This window comes from Desmodus rotundus, chromosome 8 (genome assembly GCF_022682495.2).
Source record: "Desmodus rotundus isolate HL8 chromosome 8, HLdesRot8A.1, whole genome shotgun sequence".
In the NCBI taxonomy this organism is placed as follows: Eukaryota; Metazoa; Chordata; class Mammalia; order Chiroptera; family Phyllostomidae; genus Desmodus; species Desmodus rotundus.
The window spans coordinates 13,093,899-13,117,449 of record NC_071394.1 but is presented as its reverse complement, the minus strand read 5'-3'; the positions used below and the strand labels follow the sequence as shown (position 1 = coordinate 13,117,449).

General features: G+C 44.1%; 1 protein-coding gene across 2 annotated transcripts in view; it reads right to left on the bottom strand.

Annotated features, from left to right (window-relative positions):
• Window positions 1-23,551, bottom strand: part of SNTB1 (syntrophin beta 1) — a 196,628-nt gene that overhangs the window by 85,186 nt on the left and 87,891 nt on the right. For both annotated transcript variants that reach the window (XM_071222214.1, XM_053929931.2), the window contains one exon: window positions 16,801-17,026. In XM_071222214.1, the coding sequence (XP_071078315.1) occupies window positions 16,801-17,026 (226 nt within the window). The remainder of the gene's footprint in view (window positions 1-16,800; window positions 17,027-23,551) is intronic.

Below are 23,551 nucleotides of genomic sequence, written 5' to 3'. Positions count from 1 at the left end.
ACTTGAGACTTCTATGTCACATGGCTTCCGTCCATAGGAGCCACTATCCATAGGTGGATACGGGAGGGCAGGAGGAAGGGAAACCCCTGGTGGCTTCTCAGCTCTCCCTTCACCATTATGAGTAACTCCCTGTATTCAAATCCCTCCGTTTAGAATGCCAGAGCAGCCTGTTTTCCTGGTTGGACTCTGGTGGAAATGCTTGTGCAGGCTGGGTTTTGATTTCCTGTGATTGTCAGCCTTCCTCTCTGCAGGGGCTGTGTAGGGCAGTGCAGGGACAGCTGGGTGATCGATCTGGAGCCGCGCAGACTCGGTCAGACTCCCAGTAGTGACAGTTCTTGGGGCCCTCTAGCACCAGTAGGACTATAGCTCCGGGGCCTCCTGGGAAGAGAAAGCTGTTGACCTTCCCAAGGCCAACCCCAAGGCCAGCCCTCCCCCCACCAGCTCCTCTGCCCTTGAGTTCACAGCCCTTGGGGATTCTAAGCTGAAGGACTGTAACAGCAGTAAGAGCACTGGCCACTGGAAACAAGGAAGGTACTGGGAGCTCATCACAATATTAAACTTCGCAGCTCTTACAAACAGGCCGACAGAGGTCACAGTTCTGGTTCCCCTGGAAAAAAATGAATATGCTGCAATGTGGTCAGAGTTAAAGGATATACTTCTTCTCATACATGGTGCCTCATAGTTTTTGAAACCTAATATACTGAGGCAATCACTGTAAAGAAGGATTTTTCCATCTGGGGACCAGGAGTATCTTGGGAAATTTCCAAGGCACCACAAGGATCATCGTTAAAGAAATTCTAAACATCTGTTTGGCTCTGCCAGTGGCAACGTGGAGACTGTGGGAATGCTGAGTGAGAGAGCCAGGAAGCTCTTCTCTGTCTCCGGGGGCTTCCTGGTGCTCCCTTTCCCTTACCCACTCCTCAGTCCATTCGTCCGTACGTATGTTCATCCAGCGAATATTTATTCAGTGCCTGCCTTGAGCGAGCCACTGGGCTGGGCGATGGGGATCAGAATGACAAACAAAAGCAAACAAGGTCACTGTACTCCCGGAGCTAGAGATCAGATGTTAGACAAATAAAGGCACAAACGAGTGGAAAAGCACCACGTGATAAAAGCTGCAAAGGGCTAACCTATGGAGACTCCAGTTGGGGAAGCTTTGTGTTCGCCGTGGGTCCGAGGGAAGGGGTGATGCGGTGTAGCCATCTTCAATGAGATATGTTTTGTCCTTACATTTGTATAGTTCCTAGCTTATGTAATACTTGAACATACATAATCTTATTTTATTTCCACACTGATGCTGCAATGAGAAGATTTTTTTTAAAAAGAAGCTTGAGAATGACTGTAATGGAAGTTAATTCAAATGAAACTATAAGAGAACAGGTAAAGGGGTAAGGGTACATAAGAGAGTAAATGTTTTCAAGTCTCTGTTCTTCATTTATCAAAAATTGGTGGTCTTATCTTCTAATGTTAGTGATCATAATCTAGAAAGGCAGAAGTGCCACCAAAGTACACACAAATTCTAGCAGTTTAGCTGTGGCAGAATTTGGTTACATTACAGTTACATCTAGTTTTGCTGAAGCAAACAGAGGCAAAGCTACTTTTGGAACAAAGGTGTCCTCTAGTCCCAGAGAAAAGGAGCCTTGGCTACAAATAACGGTCTCCAAAAGCAACAGCTGTAATTGCAGTAACAAAGGATGCTTTTCACATGTTCTGAGTGTGCAAAGGCCCACTGTTCCTTCATCTGGTATCTTCAGGCCTGGCTTATCTACTTTAATGGCTTCAATGAAAAAAACAATGTGGTTGTTTTCAGGCTTTATATTAAAAACTATACAAAGTGGGAAAAAGCGAGGAAAAGTTTCATTTACTAAATACTCCTAAGCTTCAGGAGAATTACTGGGGTCGTCCAGTATCATATTAATCTGCTTGACTGAATGGTTAGTACATTTCCATGATGATCATATTAATTTTGATAAGGTAGATTTATGCTGTCGTATCAAATCATCTTGAAATCTCAGTCATCTAACATAACCAAACGTTATGAAAATAAAGTGGATATTTGCTGTATGTCCAAAAACGATCTGAGGTAGGTGGGGTGTAGCATCTGTCGCGTTAGGTCGCGCAGGGAGCCAGGCTTAAGGAAGCTCCACCAGTTTGTTCGTGCACCTCCACTGACTCAGCCCAGAAGGGCCCACATCATTCCTGCTTATATTACAATAGCCAGAATCAGTCACAGGGCTCAACATTACTAAGGAAGGCCTGCATTCAAGGGAACAAGTGGGCTGTTTGGTGAGCATTACCATTTCTGTCACTATAACGTATTTCCAGAACTCTACAAAACTGGTCCAGCTTGGCAGCTACTATTGTTGCCACAGTGGCCCAAAGCACACCAAAGCACAGTTTCCTGTAAGCTCTTGAGTCTGTACAGGTGAAGGGAGGGTAACGAGCATTTTTTGAGCTCCTACTATGCAGCCAACACTTGGCATGACAGATACTGTGAATTGACGTACTCAGTCTCGCTGAATTCTTTTTATGATGTTAATGCTTAAAGAACAATCCATCTTTCCAGATTCCCTTGCAGCTGTGTTTCTGGAGTCATATTAGGTTTGGATACACACATGTGGTTCCCATGAGATTTGGAAGGTGGAGGTGAAAAGGAGGACACACTCCTAATGTTTTGACTGCTACTGCAGGCAAGCAAGGCTGTCAGTGTCAAAAAAAAAAAAAAAAAGGCAATGGCACCTGGCTTGAAGCATCAGTGTCCAGTCACCTGCTTTCCAGGTGTCAAGAGGCATTGCGAGGTGCCAGCACCCTCAGTGCAGTCTCTTTTTTTCCGGTTTCACTGTTCTGGCAGTGAGTTCCCACGGCAACCTCCTGCTTCCCCACTTTCTGGTTATGTCAGTTTTATAGAGTTCTGAGGATCATTAATGGAGACCCAACCTAGAGTCTTCCCATTTTTTTTTGTAAGCAACTAATTCCTTATATAGGCATATCTCATTTTACTGCATTTGGCTTTATTACACTGCATAGATATTGCATTTTTTAATGAATTGAAGGCAAGACCCTCCACCAGCAAAAAGATTACGAATTGCATTATTGCAAGACACACTTTATTGAGGGGGTCGGGAACCGAGCCCATAATATCTCCGAGGTATGCCTATATTGAGTCCTTCTCTGCTTAAATTACCTCGACTGGTTTCTGTTCTTTCACTGGAGTAACATTTGCTAAATACTGTTATGTACATGAGTTCTTCTAACTACTTTCTCTCTGAGGACTCTTAATGGTTGAAATGAGTGAACTTATACTTATATAGAGTCTAGGTTTGATATAAAATAACTACAAGCATACATGTGTTTCAAGTCTCTTCTTTAGCTTTAAATTCCATGTAAACAAGCTGTATAATAAATTCTGTTCTCTCAAAACTCAGAGCAAAATTCATGTATACGTACCTTATTTTGAGAGGCATTTAATCTCTGCAACAACTCTGCGAAGTAGGTCATATGATGCCCATTTTGTAGATGGGTTAACTGGGCCTTAGAAAGGTAAAATAAGTTGTCTAAGACCACGAAGAACTAGGATTAAACCTAGGTCCTTCTGTTTTCAAAGGCACGAACTCTTTTCACTACCACATGCTGACTTCTAAAAGAACAAGCATTCATTAATTCTCAGTTGCTCTGAACATTGGTTTGTAAAGAAGGGTTGGTTAGTCCACTTAGCTCAATGCTGATAGGTACTAGTAAGGTGTTCTCCTCACCACAAATATCAAAAGCTATAAACATCTGCCTCAAATGGTGTACTTCTCACCTTATGAAGGATTCAGAAAGAAAAGATGAATGCAACACAACTGAAGTTCTGCAAACTAAAAAAAAATGACTAAAACACAAGGTCTATACTGCTGGTTGCATAAAAATAGCACGATTATAACTTTGAACACAGATACAATAGATTTCTGAAACCCGGAAACCTGATGAAAATTGACATCAGTGGAATACTGGGGTTACTACTGTATCAGCAGAAATATTTTGGTTAGCATCCCTACTCGGGCTCGTGCATATAGTTTTATCTGTCACTCTCCTTCTCTACATATGTGACAGCAGGCTGGAGAATTCTGTCATCAAGACTGATGACATAAAATGATATATGGCCTTGGTAGGAGACTACACCTTCTTAGGGACTCAAGTGTGATCCCTGTCTTTCCTGGAGAAATGAATCTAAAGACACCAGTGCACGCCGACCCAGTTCTGCAAACTGTCAGCTGTACCGACGCGGGGTCAGAGAAGTCATGCCGTAGCTTTTCTTTCATCCACCCAAACAGCTGTTTTATAGTTTTCAACACAAAATTTTACCCAAGGCTTTCCCAGCAGTTAATAAAATGATCTAAAAAAAAATTTCACACATCTTCATGACCCTGAAGGAATCCTTTGATGATCTCCTTACGGACAGACGTTACTGACAGATGGATTAATGAAAGGAAAGAGATTGCATTTGCTAAGTGCCTACACGTCCCAGGTATTAGGTGCATATCAACTTATTTAATTCTTAAAACAATACATAGATAGAGACGCTATCACTCTCATTTTATATATTAAAAACATCAGGTCAGACATATGGGGACAGAAGGAGACTAGACTTTGGGTGATGAGCACGCAATGCAATATAAAGATGATGTATTATAATGTACACTTGAAAGTTAGATAATCTTATTAACCAATGGCACTCCAATGAGTTTAATTTTTTAGAGATTTTATTTATTTATTTTTAGAGAGAGGGGAAGGGAGGGAGACAGGGAGAGAAACATCCATGTGTGGTTGCCTCTCACACACCCCCTACTGGGGACCTGGCCCACAACCCAGGCATGTGCCCTGACCGGGAATTAAACCAGCGACCCTTTAGTTTGCAGGCTGGTACTCAATCCACTGAGCCACACCAGCCAGGGCAATTTAATAAATGTTTTTTAATTTGAAGAAGTTAGACCAATTAACTAAAGTCACCCAGATATAGGTGGAAAAGCTAGTAATAAAACCCAGGTTCACCTGGCCTGAAAGTCAATCATCTAGTCACAGCTGCACAAAGCAGCTATTAAAATTATTGCCAGAGAGCTTGAGAAAATAACTCCAAGAATTCTAACTTCGGGATCTAGTTTCGTTTCCAGGTAACATGAGAAAACATTTTCCAATTGCCTGAATATTTAATAATGCAAGAAATGAAAACAAATTGCAGCCCTTGGCCTTCACTGCGTGTTTCGTAACAGGAGGAGGAGGAGAGGGTTTTATTCCAGGGGGAAAAGAAGCAGCTCAGTACCAGTGAAAGTGCATCTACGAAGGGCAGGTGATTCGGCATTTCAGATGAGAGCAAACGAAGATTAAAAAGATTGTGCAGCCTGGAGTTTTAGGTCAAGGGTTACTGCTCAAATGTACCCCTTCCTCAGTCTATCTGTTGCCTTTTTATGGCTATTTCCCTCAGAGCCAGGTTGGTATGGTGATAGCAACATTCTTACCTATGCCTTCTCCAGGCCCCAGCTTTGTCCTAATGGAAGAAGACACTCCCTCTAGACCTCTGTCACTTTCAGAGGAGAGGGCAAAAATCCATCACCAAGTCCATTTCATGGCTAAGCTGCCTGTCCACTCCCTGCTGCCCTGCTCTTGGAGGGAATAAATTGTCTTTCTCTCTGAGCCTTTCGATGCCGCCTCTACTTCCAGCTGGCATCACGGTGACTAAGAATTCTTGATCCAAACACTGGACGGGGCACAACATCTTTTATTCAGCAGAATCCTGTACATATTGATCTGGGACTGTCCAAGGTGTTTTTCTCTGACAAGGTCAGGACATGAAGTGTTTGGGTTAACCACATTTTTCTTATAACTAGTTAGCACTTGTCATAAACATGTCAGATCTATTTGCAAAGAGGCAGAATATAATTACACTTTTGTGATTTTTTTTTTTTCCTATTTCTGCCTCCAAAGTCATTCTCTGCCCTTCTCTGCCTTGGTCCGTGCTCCAAGATGTCAAACTCTATGTACTAATCAGAATCACTCAGGCTCTCTGGTCTCTGGCTTCCGGTTGTGTGCAGCCAATCAGAAGCCTGGGTAGGAGATTCTAGGGCCAGACCGCGGTGTTGGTCTCCCAGCGCTCGAGTCCTCACCAGGCAGCGGTCACTTGCTCCTTTCCTTCCTAAGCCCTGGGTGCGTCTCCATCCATTGTTGGTTCACTTAACACAGCCTGCTCTTCTGGAAACAGTGCCTTCACGCAACACTCCCCAGTGAGCCGTTCAAGAACGCGCACTGGCGGGGCCCTGACCGACACCACCGTATTTAGTGAGTGATTTCTCCGTGCCGTTCTAAGAACTGCGGCAAATACAAAAGAAAAATAGCCACGCTGCTGTCCTCACCAAGCTCGACATTTCAGTTAGGGACATAAAATTCTCAAAGGCAAGTCATACTGTGACTCCCAATCCAGGCAGTATCTCCGAAGATCTAAGCTTGTCCTATGCCTCTCCCTACCCGGATCTTCGGTCCCACCCACTTGGGCGGTGTAATCATCCTGGAAATAGGGCCAGGTGTGTGGCTGACCTTGGCTCTGTGTCCATGGATGACAGGGCAAAACTGGTTCTGGACTCCATTTTCTTTATCCCTCCCAGCCCATTTTATCCCGAACTTCTGCAGAGTCCTTTTCTTAAAATCTCTCATATTCACCCGAGTTCTCTTTATTGTTACTGTCCTACTGCAGTAGAAGCCCAGGTGGTTCTTCATCTCAGTTTCTACAATAAGCATCCCGTGGCCCCCCAGCCTCCAGTCCTGCCTCCTTCCAGTCTGTGCTTCGCCATGAAGCCACTGCTTCAGATCCCTCCAGGGATAAAGCCCCAAAGCTGATCATCACAACCTTTCTGGACTCCGGACGCTTTTTTCCTCATGTGTATAGATTGCTCCAAGGACACTGAACTTCTTCTGGTTCTTAAAAACTATGTTTTCTTCTCACCTTGCTGCCGGAACTCATACTATTTCCTTTGCCCTTCTTGTTTTCCAGTCCTAACATTGGACCTGGCTAACTTGTATTTTATTATTCAAGTCTCAGCATAGACATCGCTTCCATGGATGTCTGCCCCCTCCTCCCAAAAACAGAACTTTGGATTAGGCAGCTGCCCGTGAGGGAGCTTGCCTAGCACCCTTCACTCCCCCCAGTGCCTTCCTCTAGTCCCGTTTTGTAATTGCCGGCTGGTTTGTACAGATTCCCTCTGGATGATAAGCCACGTCAGAGCAAGGACTCTGTCACTGCCAGAACCTGAGCCCCTCACAAAAAAATCTGAATGGTCAAAACTATTTAAAGCTTTGCCTTTAAGAAGGGGAAAGAAATCTCAACCAGGTTTAATGGACCAGCAAGGTCGAAATTCTTATTCTAGTATTAGTTAGGAACGAGGGTATTATCTGTCAACAGACACAGCCCCTGTTGTCCAACTAGCTACATGCAGCTGTCTGTGCCCACCCTCCAGGAAGGAAAGTAAAATTCCACACATATGTGGAAGGGAGGGCAGGGACCCCCTGTGAAGCCCCCCGCTCTCCCTTCTCTCCATCCTGTGCCAGGTGATACCTACTTGAGTAGAAGATGCCCGCGTGATAGCATTGGGGTTATTTTCAGAAGCTTCATTATCTCAGCTGGAAAATCCTGGGACAGTTTTTTGCAAACCAAATGGAATTCAATTAATGTACCAAGAGCAAAGGATCGAGACCTACACACTGGGAATCACATTAGCAAAAATCCCTCAACGCCCTGATGGTTGAGTTCAACCTTTTGAAGTATGCTTAGAAGAGGGGAAACTGAGCTTTTCCTGCAATGGTCCTTAGAGGCACAGGCAAGAGCTGAAATGAACTGATTTTATTGTGTATTGAAATCACCGGGCCATTCTTGGCAAGCCCTCTTCTCCACTCTTTTTCCCAAGGCTGACCAAAGATAGTTCAATTCCTTTATTTTAAACTAGCTTTCTATTGCCAGGGAAACCTTACTAATTAATCTCCCACTGATTAAAAATGTATGATAATTAGGACAGATCCTGATGTTTATCTTTGGAGAAAACATTTCTTAAAAATAACAAGGCTCTGAAAGTTTCTTAAGCTCATTAAAACGAACCTTTTGTGCTCTCTGTTGTATACAAAGATGCAAATTATGCAAGGGTCCTTATGGGGAAAAACAATATCGGCTCGGCCATTCGCGTTCACTGCCTCTCCCTTAAAAGATCCCAGTAAAAAGTCGGTAACATAGGTATAAACTCACAAGAGAATAAGAGGAGCAAGGACAAACAGCAATGGAGTCAGTCAGGTGGAGCCAGGTGACAGAGTGCGGAGTGGAGGGAGAGCCTGGGAAGATGTGAGGCCCTGGGCTCTGCATAACCCGCAGAGGCCTGGAACCTGCAGAGAGAGACCTCGGGGCAACGCGGGGCTGGGGCTGAAAACGCAGGTCTCGTGAGGTCTGCAAGCTGAGTGGTGGGACTCTCGGAAAGCTGACAGATGAGTGTTCTCCCACCCTCTCACCTCTTCCCACTCTCAAGGAGGGAGACTGGATGCATCTGCTTTAAGGAACTCAGTGAACAGAGAGAAAACTTCCAGGCACCAACCAACATTTGCAGTCGGAACGGGTCTCCTAGTAAGGCTCACTCGCCGAGCTGTAACTGCACCAGAATTCTCACCAACTCGTCAGTCTCCCTCCCCATACACAGGCTCCTTAGTCTCCGTGTAAAAAACGGGCAGTTAGCAAAAGATCACTGAAACCTCCAGCAAGGAAGATGAAGACCCAAACAGACAAACAGAAATATATTAGCTGGAGAAACAAAGAGCACGAACACAGAAAACTTTAAAAAACTAATTAATAGTCTCCAACAAGAGAAAATAGGGTATCCAGAAAACAAGAACACAATTCTGCTAAAAAGAAACAGAACAAAAAGAGCTAAATATAATTGGTGAAATTTAAACACAATATATTCATAGGAAAGGTCAAACAAAGTTTAAAAATGTGATGAAAGTAATAGAGAAAGAAACAGGCTTAGAAAATCAATCCAGGAAGTCTGCCAACATCCCTCCAACAGGGGATGTAGTGGGGGGCGGGGGGGGGGAGAAGAGAGAAGAAAACAGGGGAGGGCGTCATCAAATAATTAGGAGAAAATTTTCCAGACCTCAGACATGAGTCAGTGAATTAGTTTACAGATGGTCTGCAAAATAAATGATAAAAAGCCATTGCTTTTTAAATATACATCTTTTATAAGTATTTGATTGTTAAATTATCTACCTTTATTTCTTGATAACATATAAACTTTTATTTAAAAGTGACTTTAAAAGGGAGTATGTTATCTATTTTCTTAGGTCTGTTATGAATGCTCCAAGACATACCTCCTTACTTTGTCTCGCTATGTACACTTAAAAATAATATAGCTCTTTAGGGTTTCATTTTTTGTTTCAGTTTTCTGACTATTTCAGCCCTGAACTTCCCCTTCCCAAATGCCTTTAAACAAATTGTTGAAATATTACTATATACTTTACTTCCTATATTTCTCAAATGGAGAATGCAAGCACCATTGGACCAAATATGGGAGTCACCGCTCTTTTTATGAATACCCTTTTTATAGCAACTAAATGTTTCACTAGGGTTGTCTGAGTAAGAAGCAAGGATAGGTAGGTAGAGAGAGAGACAGACAGACGGAAAGACAGACAGACAACAGGTACAGATGAATAACCATAACCAAAGTGGAGCTCCTGGTGGCTGGTAGAGAGAAGTCCACACTTTCAAATGAAAGTGCTAGATTGTCTAAAATACAATACTCACGGCCTTTTGTTGCTTATTTGTTTGTTTTTAGTTTTAAACATAGTAAAACATCAAGTCATTTTTTAAATTATCGCTGATGAAGTAGAACCATGGACTTTTGTTCACGGTGTACATAGTCCATGACAAGCAATTCCATAGCAACATGCCAAGGCTTCCAGTGCCAGCAAAATGGGGTTCTACAAAAATTCAGAGGCCCTGCTTCTATGAACACCTGGATGTTTTAGGTAAGATATAATAAGAAAAGTTTGCTTGCTTCGTTTTAATGTACTACTTACTGAACTTGCAGGACAGAAAGGGAAATTCCCAGGTATTCAGAAAGGGCACAAGGGCAATGAAAACCAGCGAAGCGAGCATTCAAGCTGACCACAAGGCATCCTGGGAAAGTGGGCTGGGGTCATGGCAGGTGGTGGGTTGAGTAATGGTGGGTGGGCTGAGGACTTGAAGTCTGACACAGAGACGATAGCCAAGGCTTTGCAATCTCCCCAGTTGGGAAAACTGGAGCTGAGGTTCCTGCAGAGTGCCAGAAATGTCAAAGACGGCGTCTTACGAAACAGTCCCGGCCTGACAGCTTGGGGAGACGACCTGGACACTCCTCTCTGCTGGGAAATAAAAAACTCGCCCCTCCCCTTGCACTCAGATATGAGGGTACTTTTTATTGAAAGCTGCATTTATGCCATGGTTATGTTGCCAGGAATGGGAGCATGTCTTCACTAAGTCATCCAATCATCGCAATGATTACACGTGGTCAGTATTATGAAGCACATTTTATAGGTGAGGCATCAGAGAGATTCGATAATTTACCTAAAGTTAAAGGCACCAAGGGACAGAAGTGGAATTCAAAGGCATATTTTCTAGAGTTTTACTCGGTGATAATAGCATGTAGTTAATTTGGGCCTCTGTTTTAGATATTTAAACTGTGTTCACTTACTACAGCACCATTCTATGTTAATCTTAATTTGTCCTTTGTTTCCAAAACATAAATGTCGATCACGATGAGCTGGCGATTGTTTCAGTCACAAGGTCACCAAGATCTGTGCAACCAAGAAGGAAGACAACAGAGCCAGGAAAGCACATAACATTGCAAGCCCCTAAACAGAAGCACTTTTCGCAGGGGCTTACTGTGCAGAGATGATGGGTATAAGCGCCTCATGAGTCTTCATTCTGGATGCACTGAGGGGGGGAGTTTTCCAAACGTGGTCCAAGTTTAAAGAGCACAGTTGAGAATGCTACATATGGGAGGGGAGGCAATAATGTGCCTCCAAATACTGGGAAAAGGTGCAAATAAGGCTAAACTAGTACCATGATGACTCTCTTGCTGGTGGTGGCCATCAAAAAGACTCTGTCTATGAATGAGTAATTAATATATTTGAGATCATCTCAAACTCTAGACAAGGTGACACAGTAGGAACTTCAGCGAGCCAGGACTGGAAAACAAGTTAATTTGGTAAGTGAAAACTAGTCCACTGTTTGGAGGCCCATCAGGAATAAGACTGTGTGAACAGCAGAGGACAGAGGAGAGCCCCGTGGGGGAACCCCGGCCCATTCATGTACAGCGCAAAGGAGACAGGAGACGCAGGAAGCAGAAATCAACACAGCGGCCACCTTAGCAAGGCGCTCCTGGTCTGGGAAGGGACAGCTTCCAGCTTCTTGTCTGAAATATACTGAAGGTCTAATAACATCAGTTGTATTGATAACCTTGGTGACAACTTAATTTCTCAGATTGCTTAGGCTGATGTAATGGCTCATAGTGCTTGTGTTCCTTGGTGTCCTGTTCTCCTGCTTATATTTTCATGTGTCTTCCAGTACAGCCTGCCTGTCACGGGAGGGCATGCAGATCCTCCTCTGTGGGCATTTCTGTTTGTCTGACCATTGCATCGCTCGTTACAAATGAATTCTGGCTTGTTTGGTTAAGGTGAGCCCGCCTCATAGCGATAATCCAATGTCACTGTGCCACTGACCAGGCTTCTGATCCCTGTGGCTGAAGCTGGGGTGCTAGGTGGTATGACGTCACTGAGGGCACATGGTGGGAGCACGTTTGCGCGTCCTGTTGGGCTGTTCAGATGGCTCCTCTCTGAGTCCCAGTGTGATGAATGGAACTTGTCCGTTTGAAACCACAAGAGCGCCTTCTAGAGATGTGCACCATTTTTAAAAAGGTTGTGTGCATAGCTCCATAATTTAATGGTGAAGGTGCACAGTGGTGTGTGACAAAAGCTACATATACCGCCCATATCGGTCCATTAGATTCCAACCTAGTGACAGTTTTGGTTAATGGATTGTCCTGGTTTTTTCAAGTCTGCTCAGCTTGACAGGACAGAACAGTGCTTTTATTTATCCTCTTACTCCTGAGGCTATTTAGTGGAAGATTTTTTAAAGAGAAGTAGCTGAGCCTTGGCTGGTGTGGCTCAGTGGATTGAGTGCTAGCCTGTGAACCTAAGGGTCACTGGTTCGATTCCCAGGCAGGGCACATGCCTGGGTTGTGGGCCATGTCCCCAGTAGGGGGCTCACAACAGGCAACCACACATTAATGTTTCTCTCCCTTCCCTTCTCTCTAAAAATAAATAAGTAAAATCTTTTAAAAAAAAGTAAATAGAAGTACATGAAAAGGCAAAAATACCAAAAATGGAAAGATCAGTATGCCGTTTATTATTTGTTAACATACATTGGGATGCCTGCTTTGAATCACAAAATGTTCTAGAAGCTGGGGTATTCAGATGAAAACATGGGATTCCTCAGAACTCATGGGTCTTATGGCTTTAAGAACTGGGTACTTGAAAGAAAATCGCATGTCATCAAGGGTCCTATCCTGGACGGACCTACCCACACGGTGTAGTGGGACCGTGTTTCACCGGTGCTGAGGCTTCAAGGGTGACAAGGAAGTTGTCAGGGAGGCAAGAGAAGGACGTGCACAAATTGTGTGCGGGCTGCTGGAGACTTGGGGGAGATCCGAAACCTTACGGGGTTTCATGCCAAGCTGAGGAGTTTCCACAGGTGACAGGGTGCCGTTTTGACCCAATGGCTAAGTTCGGAGGATTCACACTCCCTTGGCTGGCTGGGCGTGGGGCAGATGATAGGGGCTGCAGAAAGAGCAAACTAGAAACCAAGCACCTGGCAGGAAGGATGTCCAAACGGCCTGGAGGACACAGAATGTGGCCTGGACTAGGGCGGTGGCTGTGGAGACAAAGAGCTGAATATGAACAACGAGATGTTTTAGAGGCAGTATTTTAAAGAATGTTGTATCGTTGACAGCTCTTAGTAGTGACATGTCCTTGTGGACTCAGTACCTGCTGGGTGACCTTTTGCACAGAACGCGCAGCGATCCTGCCTGCTGTTCAACGCCTGTGTCTATTTGAGAAACCGAACATGAGAGATTTTAATGCAAACTGTAAGTCTCTGTGTGTCCCCACCCGCGGGGATTAGCCCCATGCTGGTGTGGCATTCGGCATGGGTTCTCAGGCTTTAGCAGCCAGGAGACCATGAGGTCCTGGCCGTGGGGCTTACAGTTCAGGTGAGCTGCTCTGCCAGGTGCCCAAGGCAGAAGCAACAGGGTGTCATGATTGAGACATTGGGCTTGGCGTCAGTCCGGCCCGGGTTTGAATCCCAGGTCTACAGTTTGCTTCTACTTTCATTTCTGACTAAGTTTCATGGTCTATAAAACAGAGATTAGACTCCCGGCTCCCTGGGTGGTTATTTGCATATACAAGATACTTGTTTAAATTCACGCTTAAGGGATGGAACTGAGATTCCATCGTGGATGCCGCTGACTGCAGAGTCCGCACACGCCTTCGCCCCCCTTTCTCTTTTATATTTCAGATGTGCATTATTGTCATGATTATTAATTTTTTAAGAAATGCTACAATTTCAGTTTCTAGTTCCCCCTTTGACCCAAGAGTTACTTCATAGAGAGCCTTTATGAAACCATGAAGAAAAGCTTTCTGTGCTTTGTTTTTTTAATGGATTTTCTGGTTTTTTCCCCACTATCGTCAGAGGATGTTGTTTGTATTATTTCTGTCTTATGGAACTTACTGCATGTTTTGCAAGCTAATCTATGGCTAATTTTGTGAGTTGGAACGAAGCGTATTCTTCATTATCAGGGTACAACGTTTGTGATGTATCCAGATCTCCCCTAGCAAGTATGTTGTTTGGATCTTTTATATCTTTCTTTTCCTTCTGCCACTCGCCCTGCCCATGGCCTGAGAGTGTTGCGTTAGGTTACCTAATGTCAGTGTGTTTCTGTGTCCTCTTGCATCACCTGTGGGTTCTTCTAAAGGTCCCCGCCGGGGCATGTGGTGTGCATCCTTGGGAACGCTGGCCTTTAGTGTAGGTCAGTCCTTCTCTGTCTGGGTTTGTGCTTTTCCATCTGCATTTCACGCTGTCACACACCAAGATCAAAATCGATGCTCTCTGTTGTTGTTGCTACCTGGCATTTGCCTTGGATGCTTCCATGTGTCTTGTATTTGGCACGGAGTGCGCAGTTCTGACTGGGTCCACTGCACTCTGCCCAGCGCATAACTGGAGCTCCTTTGTTTTTTCCTTTCTTCTCCCCTTCAGCTGAGGGCAAGACTCACCTAAGTCCCTAATATTTTTTTTCCACTTCATTTGGTATAATTGATAAAACTGTAAGATATTTAAACAGTGTATGTTGGTGATTTGATAGATGTCTACATTGGAAAAAGTTAGTTTTATTATTAGAAGTGTTGGGTCAGCCTGGACTGAAGTCCCCCTCGGACCCTCTGGCTCAGCGGGACTGTCACTCCAGGCCTGCCCTGATGGCTGTCATGCTCCAGCAGGACAGGCTGTCCCTCACCACCTGGGAACCTATGAAACTCATCACTGGTGAACCTGGGGAGCCCTGATCTCAAAGTTTAAAACCACGTTTCCTCAACTGGCCTGACCGAAAAACTCTCAGTATTTGAACTAAGACACGATGGCTCCCACAATATGCTTTCAAATATAATTAAATACCTTGGGAGAAATGTTATAAGATGTCAGTCCAGAGCTGGAAGGAATCCTAGAAATCATTTACTTGCGCTTTCTCCCCAATGCATTAATCACTTCTACAGTATACCAAGTTTCCTAGTCTCCGCATTTTTCTGGTAATGGTGAACAGAGGCATGAGTCTGAAGCCCAGCTATACTATCGATTAGCGACACGATGTTTGGAAACTTATAGAAGCACCGAGTCTCAGTTTTTTAATCTATAAAATGGGGACAGTGACCGAAACTCAGAGGGCTGTTAAGAGGATGAAGCAGGGTTACAAATTCAAGGACTGGGCAGGAAATGTGCAAGACCAGGCAGGTAGTGAAGAAGAGAGTTCATTTCCTTGTCAAAGGAGAAGCCTTTACCAGACGCCAGTAGATCAGAGCCCTACCTGCAGCAACGTGGGCCGAATATCAGCAGATTTTCCGATTTTCCTAGAAAAGCAGAAACCTGGCTTCTTAATGTAAAATTCCCAACTATTCAATGTGACCACTAGATTGGATTTCCTTAAAACACTGGATAGACCATAAGAAAAACATGTGTGGGCTGAGTACACCTGTAGGCTGACACTTTTCAGTCTCAGATCTGAAGTACAAGACAGACACGCGGTAAATTATAAATTCATCAGATCTGAAACCTTAGACCTCAGACTCTTGGGAGAAAGGACAGGTCTGATAGGTTGCTAAGAGCCCAGGGAAGAGGAAACTCTGAGTAACCAGGACATCAACGGTATGCCCAGGAAAGCGGCAGAAATTGAGGGGATACAAACCAGAGAACAGATGGGAGTGGATTATCTAAGGATTCTGCCTCCTTCCAGCCTGCCCTCTCTGACGCATCTTTTGCTGATACCCGCTGGCTCTCTCTTACAACTGCAGACCTCTGATCTCTGTGTAGATGTAACTGACATAGTGGGGGCCAGCGGGACAGCAGGGTGGATCCTGCAGCTGGCTGGAGTCAGAAAGGCTAGCAGCTTCCTTAGACCGAGCTTATTAGGGAGGAAACAAAAAAAAGCATTGAGCAGTGAGCCAAGGAAGCATCTTTCGCCCTGCCCCCATTCCCTCTGGCTTTTTCCCCATGGACTCTGCACCTAGTCAGACAGTTCCGACTGGGGTGGGAGGCCACGGTCCCGTACACATTAGAAATAAGGGCCAGCGGCAGTTCCTATTTTTAGCATTTGAATGTGGATGCAAAGGTCACCAGGATTCCCCACTTGCTGGCTCACTTCCCCCCTCTCTTCTCTACGTTGTCTCTTATTTTCCTCCCAGATGTATGTTTTCTGTCCCCACGAGGTAAATATTTGCTTGTCTTGGCTGGACTCCTTATAATTTCCTTGGCTTGGGTGATCTGTCTGTCCTGTGGCCTGAGAAGTCACGTACAGACTTTGGGAAAAGCACCCCAGGTTTGGGCCGGAGCCACTTCTTTCTCTCAAGAGCTCGAACAGAGGTTTATAGTAAAAAACAGCTTTATCCTCCATCTGATTCTCTAAATACATAGTTGAGGCCCAGGGAGGCTGATTTGCTTATTGCTGCCTACCACTGATAATGAATGATATTATAGCTTCCATTCATGGAAGGGTTTCCTGTGCTAAGCTCCTCACATACATTTCCTCCTCTAGTCTTCACAATCGAGGTGTATGTCTTGATTATTCCCATTTTACAGGTGACAAAGGGGAGATCTAGCGGTTTGAGAAACTTGCCCAAAGTCACATAAGCTGACCATGGCAGAGACCCAGAGAAGACACTTAGGATTCCGACTCCAGGTCTCCGTTTCTTTTCCCGAGCCAGAACTCAGTGTACATGCAGGTTCTTCATGAGGATAGAAGAAAGGAGGAAGAAGGATGGACCATGAGAGGGAGGAGCCTGGCTCGAACACACACGGGCCTCAGCCGTTGCCCTTTGAGGGTGTTCTATGGAAACCACTGCGGTTTCCAGAACACGTGCACCTCTCGGGCAAGAGCCCCCTTGAAATCTCAGAGGCCGAAGAGCTGCTGAGCCTCCGAGAGCTTCGGTCCTCTTTACCTGTTCTCAGGGTCAGCCAGGGCCAAGCTGCGGGTGACGTAGCACATCTTGAGGGGGATGCTCTTCCGATCTCTGTGGAAGGAGAAGGACTGCGATGACGTTGACGACAGAGCCTCCGAGGAGCCGCCCCCTAACCGAGGGGATTCAGGCGGCGGCGTTTCCCACCCAATCTCGGACACCGGGGAGCCTTTCTTCACGTAGGGGGTGGCTTCGCGCATGTACTTCACTGCAAGCAAAAACGGAAAGAGACAAGAAGCTCCTTTCAGTACATCGGGGCTGAATTCCTGGAAAATCTGATTGCATTTTTGAAACTTGGATTAGACAAGCTCTTAATACTGAACAAGATTCAAACATTCTGTTCCTCTCATAATAGTTGCCTTGTTATTTAAATCATATACCAACCCAGTTTTTAGAAATTGCTATTATGACGACCTGAACTTGAGAATTACATTCAGCTTTTTTCAACTAGGACAACTTTTATCTTTTCTGACTGTAAGGTGCATTCTGGGAAAGAGGCTGAAAACCACATGGGCAGAGAACAAGAAGCTAACAGGCTGAAGGAGATGTAATTTGTCTTTACATGCCTTCCCCTGTAAAAGACGTTCAAAGACAAAGCGACTCTGGTCACCACATTCACTACCCATGTCATCATTTTTCTGTGGAGAAAGAGCAATGGGCTTTTCAATTTAATAGTGCTAAGAACATAGATGCAAAGAAATGCACAGGAGAACATGCACTTTTAATGGCAAAAGTCTGCAATAGCAAAAATATTATATTAAGAGCTGAAAACTAGGGACAACTTAAATGCTCACTAAAAAGACAGATTAAATAAATTGGAAGACAGTTATATAGTCATTTAAAACATAAAATATAGATGTGTTGATGTAGAAAGATCTGTAAGATCTATTATTAGATTTTAAAAGTAAAGCACAGAACATACACTGTAATCTTTTTGTGTATAGAGTCATAACTATAAATGCTTTTGTATCTACAACAACTTCTGGATGGAAACAGCGAAAGGTTAGGTAGTGAGCTCTGAGGAGTAGCAACAAAAGTCAGGATGCTGGAGAAATAGACTGTTCCCATTCCTTTACTACACTTCTATACCATTTTCATATTTAGTCAAATGCATATATTACTTTATAACATGTAAAGAATAAAAAATAATTTAAGAGTTAAACAGGCTGAAATTCTGCTGTTCGACCTTCTCTTGGTCTCAGGAAGTTACTCGCCTATTCCAAATTTAAGCAAGTGGTCCTTAGACACCTTCTGCGTTGACAGGGCAACTAGATTGTTGGAGCACATGATATAAACTTCCTGTGCGCTCATGGTCTAGTTCTCTGCTGCTTGGGGAGGACCTGGCTAAGTCCCTTACAGGTACCTGTTATGACAAATGGCAGTGGATTGGAATGGGTGCAAGCTAGAGGGTACTTCCTCTAGATCTTAGGTGAGTCGGTTCCACAAACTGGTGCCTTCGCTGGGCAAGACACAGAGCCAGGGTTTTAAGACTGCAGAAACAGAAAACACGTAGCACGTGTACTCAGGAGTTACAGAATCTGGGATGACTGTCATTGCTGCTGTCGATGTCCCTTCAGATCCCTTTTACCTGTGAGGCACCTGTATCCAAACCACTGTGTGTGGGGTGAGAACAACTCATATCTGCCCCCTGCTCTGCAGAACTCTTCATGGCCTTCCAGAAGCCTCTCTGCCCCCAGACACAGGCACTGCTTCTAGGGAACCGCACCTAGGCCACAGTGATGTAAGCCAAGTATATAAACTATGGCACAAAGCAGAATAAAGCTAAGTTTTATACAGGAATAAAGTACCTTGGAAGAACTCGTGGGAAAAATGGATCTAGGAGCACTAGTGACAGATTAGGTTCACAGCAATTTAATAAGCAGACCAAACATACCCACAGGCATGCAATATGGATCTATACTGGGAGAATCAATCTTAGATATCAAAAATAGCCATATTAATTCAAGACAGAGGAGATGTCATTTAGCACCAACACGTATTTGAAAATATGATTTCAGGGTCTTAACTGACATCACTGCAATTAGGAGAAAACAGCTCAGTGGTCGCAGAAAACTTATTAGCATAGGATGCAGTTATAGAAGAAGAGAGGTTATTCATGGCCACTGTATTTTGGGAATATTATTTATTTCTGTGCGATATATTTAAAGAGAGCCACAGACATACCTAAGAACAAGTGTAGAAAACTTAGGGGGACAGATTTAAGCTGTCCAAAGCTGAAATAAATAGATCTCTTTTGAAGATATGAAATCTTTCATCTCTAAAAATGGTTTAGTAGAAGCTAGAACACTGTTTAGCTTTGTATATTGTAGAATTATACTTATTGATATATAGGAAATACAAATATCAGCTGAAATTGTTTGAAGATTCTTTTTTGCTAGAGAAGACGCAGCAAGAAAGGACACCCCATTGGAAATGGGAAATGGTATCTAATAGAGAGTAATCCTTTTAATTGACCAACCCAAAATACAGATAATTGATAATCAGACAGACAGAATGATAATTTAAAGATTTATTCCTGCAGCCAAAATTCATCAATTTTCATGTGCTGAGGACTGTGCTGTCCATGAGACATGATAAGACATGGTCTCAGATTAAAGGAAGTTCAAACCTAGAAAAGGAGGAAGGCAAGTGTGTAGATGATGTGAGGTCTTGCATTAAATCTTGAACTTGGTTTAAGAAGGTCCCAAGATGGACAAGCCTCTACAGGCCTGGCAGAATCAAGTGCAAACACTTTGTAGAGAAAGGCATTTTCATCCTAGGCTTCAAAGAACCCCTATGAACCATTTTCAAGGGCAATGAGCAGCATAAAATCTAAGAAAGTGTTGCAAGCGAGGAAACAATCTCCTGTGAACAAAAACTCATGAAAATGCTGACAGCAGTAGCAGTCCCACACAGATGACAAAGCGACAAGTATATTTACTATGTGTCAAGGAACAAATGAAAGCTTGGGGAACTCTTCTAGAGACTATTTTTTAAAAGTGACCTAACAGATTGATAAAATAACCAAATAGAATATCCAAATACTGAGTGTGTGGTCGAATTCAGGGAGGGTAAGGTGCTACCTAAAACTAGATTTGACTGCCACACGTGCCCCAAATTATAGTGTATTAAATAACATAGAGGGTTTTTTCTTTTACCAAAAGAAAACAGTAAAAGAAAAAGGCTGCTAGGGTAGCTCTGCTCTCCGAAGCTGTCAGGGCCTCGGATTTCTGCCCCCTTCCTGCTTTGCAACCCTAGCCTGCCTTCTCATGACCCAATAGGGCTGCTTGAGTTCCAGCCATCATGACCAAATTCCCACCAGTAGAAAGAAGGAAGATGGGAAGGATACACCGTCCTTCTTCTTTTAAGGCCACTTTTCAGAAGTTGATCCATTATATCTGCTTCCAATCCACTGGCCAGAAAGTAGTCACATGGCTACTTCTAGATGGAAAAGGAATTTACTCTAAACTCTGGACAACACTGTGCCAAACTGTTTTAAATCTGGTGAGGAAGGGAAATTATTACTGAGAAAAAAAAAAAAAGAAGAGCATAGATATTAGGGGACAACTCTCAGCTTTTGCCATAGGGAAACATCCCTAATTCCATCAGCTTAACACACTGGATTTTGTAACACATACATACATGTAAGTGCATTGGAGCGATCAGTCAAAGGCACGATGACTAGGTTCCATGAACTTTGTTAACTCGCTTGAACCTTGGAACCACCCTGTGATACAGACGTTACAACCATCTGCATTTTACCAAAGACACTGCAGTAACAAAGGGGCTACATCATACACCCAAGTTACGGAGCTGGAAAGTAGCAGACACATGAGTCAAACCAGGCAACCTGGTTCCACAGACCTACTTTTAACCGTGAGGTAACACTCTTTCTCAAGCTTCAAAAAATTAATTGGATGTGTGTGTGTATTTAAGCCAAGGTTTTTATGTACTGTGAGAAAACATCCAATTAAAAGGCTATTGCCTGTAACATAAGAGAGCATAATTTTGTAAGCCTGAACTATTAAATGATGGCATTTCGATAAATTCCTTTTAAGACACTGTGATATGTATTCATAATAGAGGGCTAACCCTGGCAGAACGGAACAGCGAGTGTCTGTGTAATTACACCTCCGTGTGCACACAGGCAGTCACTTCGGGCAAAGAGTGGCCGAAACCAATCAAGAAGCAGCCAGGCCCAGGTTCAAGGCATCTCATAATCAGAACTAATGAATAACCCATCTCCTTTCTGGGCATCACGAATTAAAAACTGTGGGTGAGCAATTAAAATTCCAATCTTCAGTGTAAAAGAAAGGGGAGGAGAGCAGTCAGAAGTGGTCTTCAGACCAATAGCCCACCAAGTCATTTTGCCAGGTTTTCATCTGAAGGACAGGCAGTTGTGGAGTTTTCAAAAAAGCATTCAGTAAAGACCCCCTTTGCAAAGACCCCAAGGTACAACAATGAAATCTTTGTTGGGGCAGCCAGGTGACATTTGAAAGGAAAAGCACACACAGGCTACTAATGAGGAAATGCTTGGGGCAAATCCAATCAACTCTCCTGCCAGCCTGGTTTCTGAGGAGCCATGGAGTCCCTCTGATACACGCAAGGTTTCTTCCTAAAAATAACAACAGAAAACAACAAAAACCACAATTTCCAGGTTACAGGAAGGAAAAGAAATATTTCATTACTGGACGGGATGTGAACACAAAATGTATATATTTCCTACTGTGATTTAGGGAAAAGCTGGAGGCAAGAAACCTGCATATTTGGACCTTCAGTAAAACGTTCAAGTTGGGGACAGTGGGATTTGCTGACAAAATGCAATCTTAGACACTCCCTTAATGGCATTTTCTAGGTCATCTTAAAGGAAAGACACAGAGGGAGATCATCAATATTTCCAAAAAGACCAAGAAATGATGAAAGTGGTAATATTGGCTTCACAGAAGCTATCGCTAATCCTTCAGGAAGCTGAGAGGGGAGGTGGAAAGAGAATTGGCTCCGGGAGCTGGGGACACGGATCACAGTCCCAGCCTGCCACTAACGAGCTCTCCAGCCCTGGGCAAGTTGCTTCACTACCCAGAGCTCATTTTCCTCACCTGTCAAGGGAGGGAACCAAGGTCCCTGCCCTTCAAACAGTCTATGATTCTTTGGGAAGCCGCCTCTTCTGACAAGGTTTTTTAAAAAAGGAGTATTTCTTTTCTCATCTTACCGGCTGTGTCATCGCCAACAAATAGCCTTGTCAAAGTGTATTCTTAGGCCTTAGGCAGGGTGTGTCTTCTGACTTTTCCCCAAACCCTACGGACACCTGACAAATATGAACATAAGCCTGCTCATTGATAAGATCGATGTGCTCGAGTTACTTGTCCTTTGGTTTGGCAGAGTTGCCTGTAAGAATCATCGTTTTTGTTCACTTACCACTACTTAGTCCTCTTCCATGCCACCAGGTGGGTCCTTCATGGTAGGATTTTAAAAGACATTTGAGGGACAGGGACCAAAGGGTTCTCACGAGGTCACAAGGACATTGTGGGCAAGGGTGCTGAGTTTTAGTATGTGGAGTCAGGAGTACAACAAACTGGGTATGAATTGCGGAGTAATCTTTGGTCTCCAAGAAAATAGCTCCCTCAAAATTACCTTATTTCAGTCAGTGCTGTCATTCACTGGCACCGCCCTCAATTCTCCAACTAAGTAGGACCCTTGCCCCCAGAGACACCAGCTGGGCTCAAGGAAAGTGTCTAACTACAGTCACACCCACCCACAGGTGCCCTGGTTGGTTTAGTTACCTTAATTTAACAAATGTTTAGTGAATTCCTACTCTGGGCAGGGTATCCCCGTGAACAGCAGAGCCCGGGCGCCTGGCCCCAGTGCTGCCAGTCCAGGGTACATGTGCCCATGGGGGAGGGCATATTAAACAGACACCTATAGGGCACTGTCCCGAAAGAGACACACACTAGAGGACCTGGGTCTGTCCCAGTCCCCATTCACAGTCTGGCCCCTACCCCTCTCCTGTCTTCCTCTCAGCGGACTCCCTCTTAGTCACCATAGCTCACCTCCCAGCCATAGAGAAACAGTGTTCAATTCTCTGAACACGCCACGTTCTTTCCTGTCTCTGTTCTTTGCACATACGGTCTCCTCTGCATGGAAATCTTTCTGGAAAACTCCTCTCTACATCCTGTGAGTCTCAACTCAGGTAAGACCTCCTTCTTGAAGCCTTCCAGGCATGCCTCCCTTCGGCTCCACCCATGCTTTGTGGCCACCTCCAATGCTAGCAACAGCCTCAGGACAGAAATGTTGTGATGCCAGCTTATGCCACACAAGGTGCTGTGCTGATCATCTTACACACATTTCAACACGTACACATCACACGTGGTTATCTGTTTGCACATAGCTGTCTCTGGTGGAATCGTAAGGTTCCCAAAGTTGAGGGACTGCTTAACAGAAGTTAAAACGGTAGAGTCTTGAATGCATCAAATGTTGACTTTGCTGACTGTGGCAGTTAGTTAACTGTGAGGTTAAGTTCCCTTAACCTCTCCATGTCTCCATTTCCCCATCAGTAAAATGGGGTAGGTAGTAGTGCCTACCTCAGAGAGTTGCTATGAGAATTTAATGAGCTAACACATGCACGGGGCTTAGCACGGAGTCTAGCACATGAGGAGCACTCATTAGTGTTAGAAAAACAATTGATATTCACATCTCTATCCACCAATTAACACAAATGTCTGCCTATAAAACATGG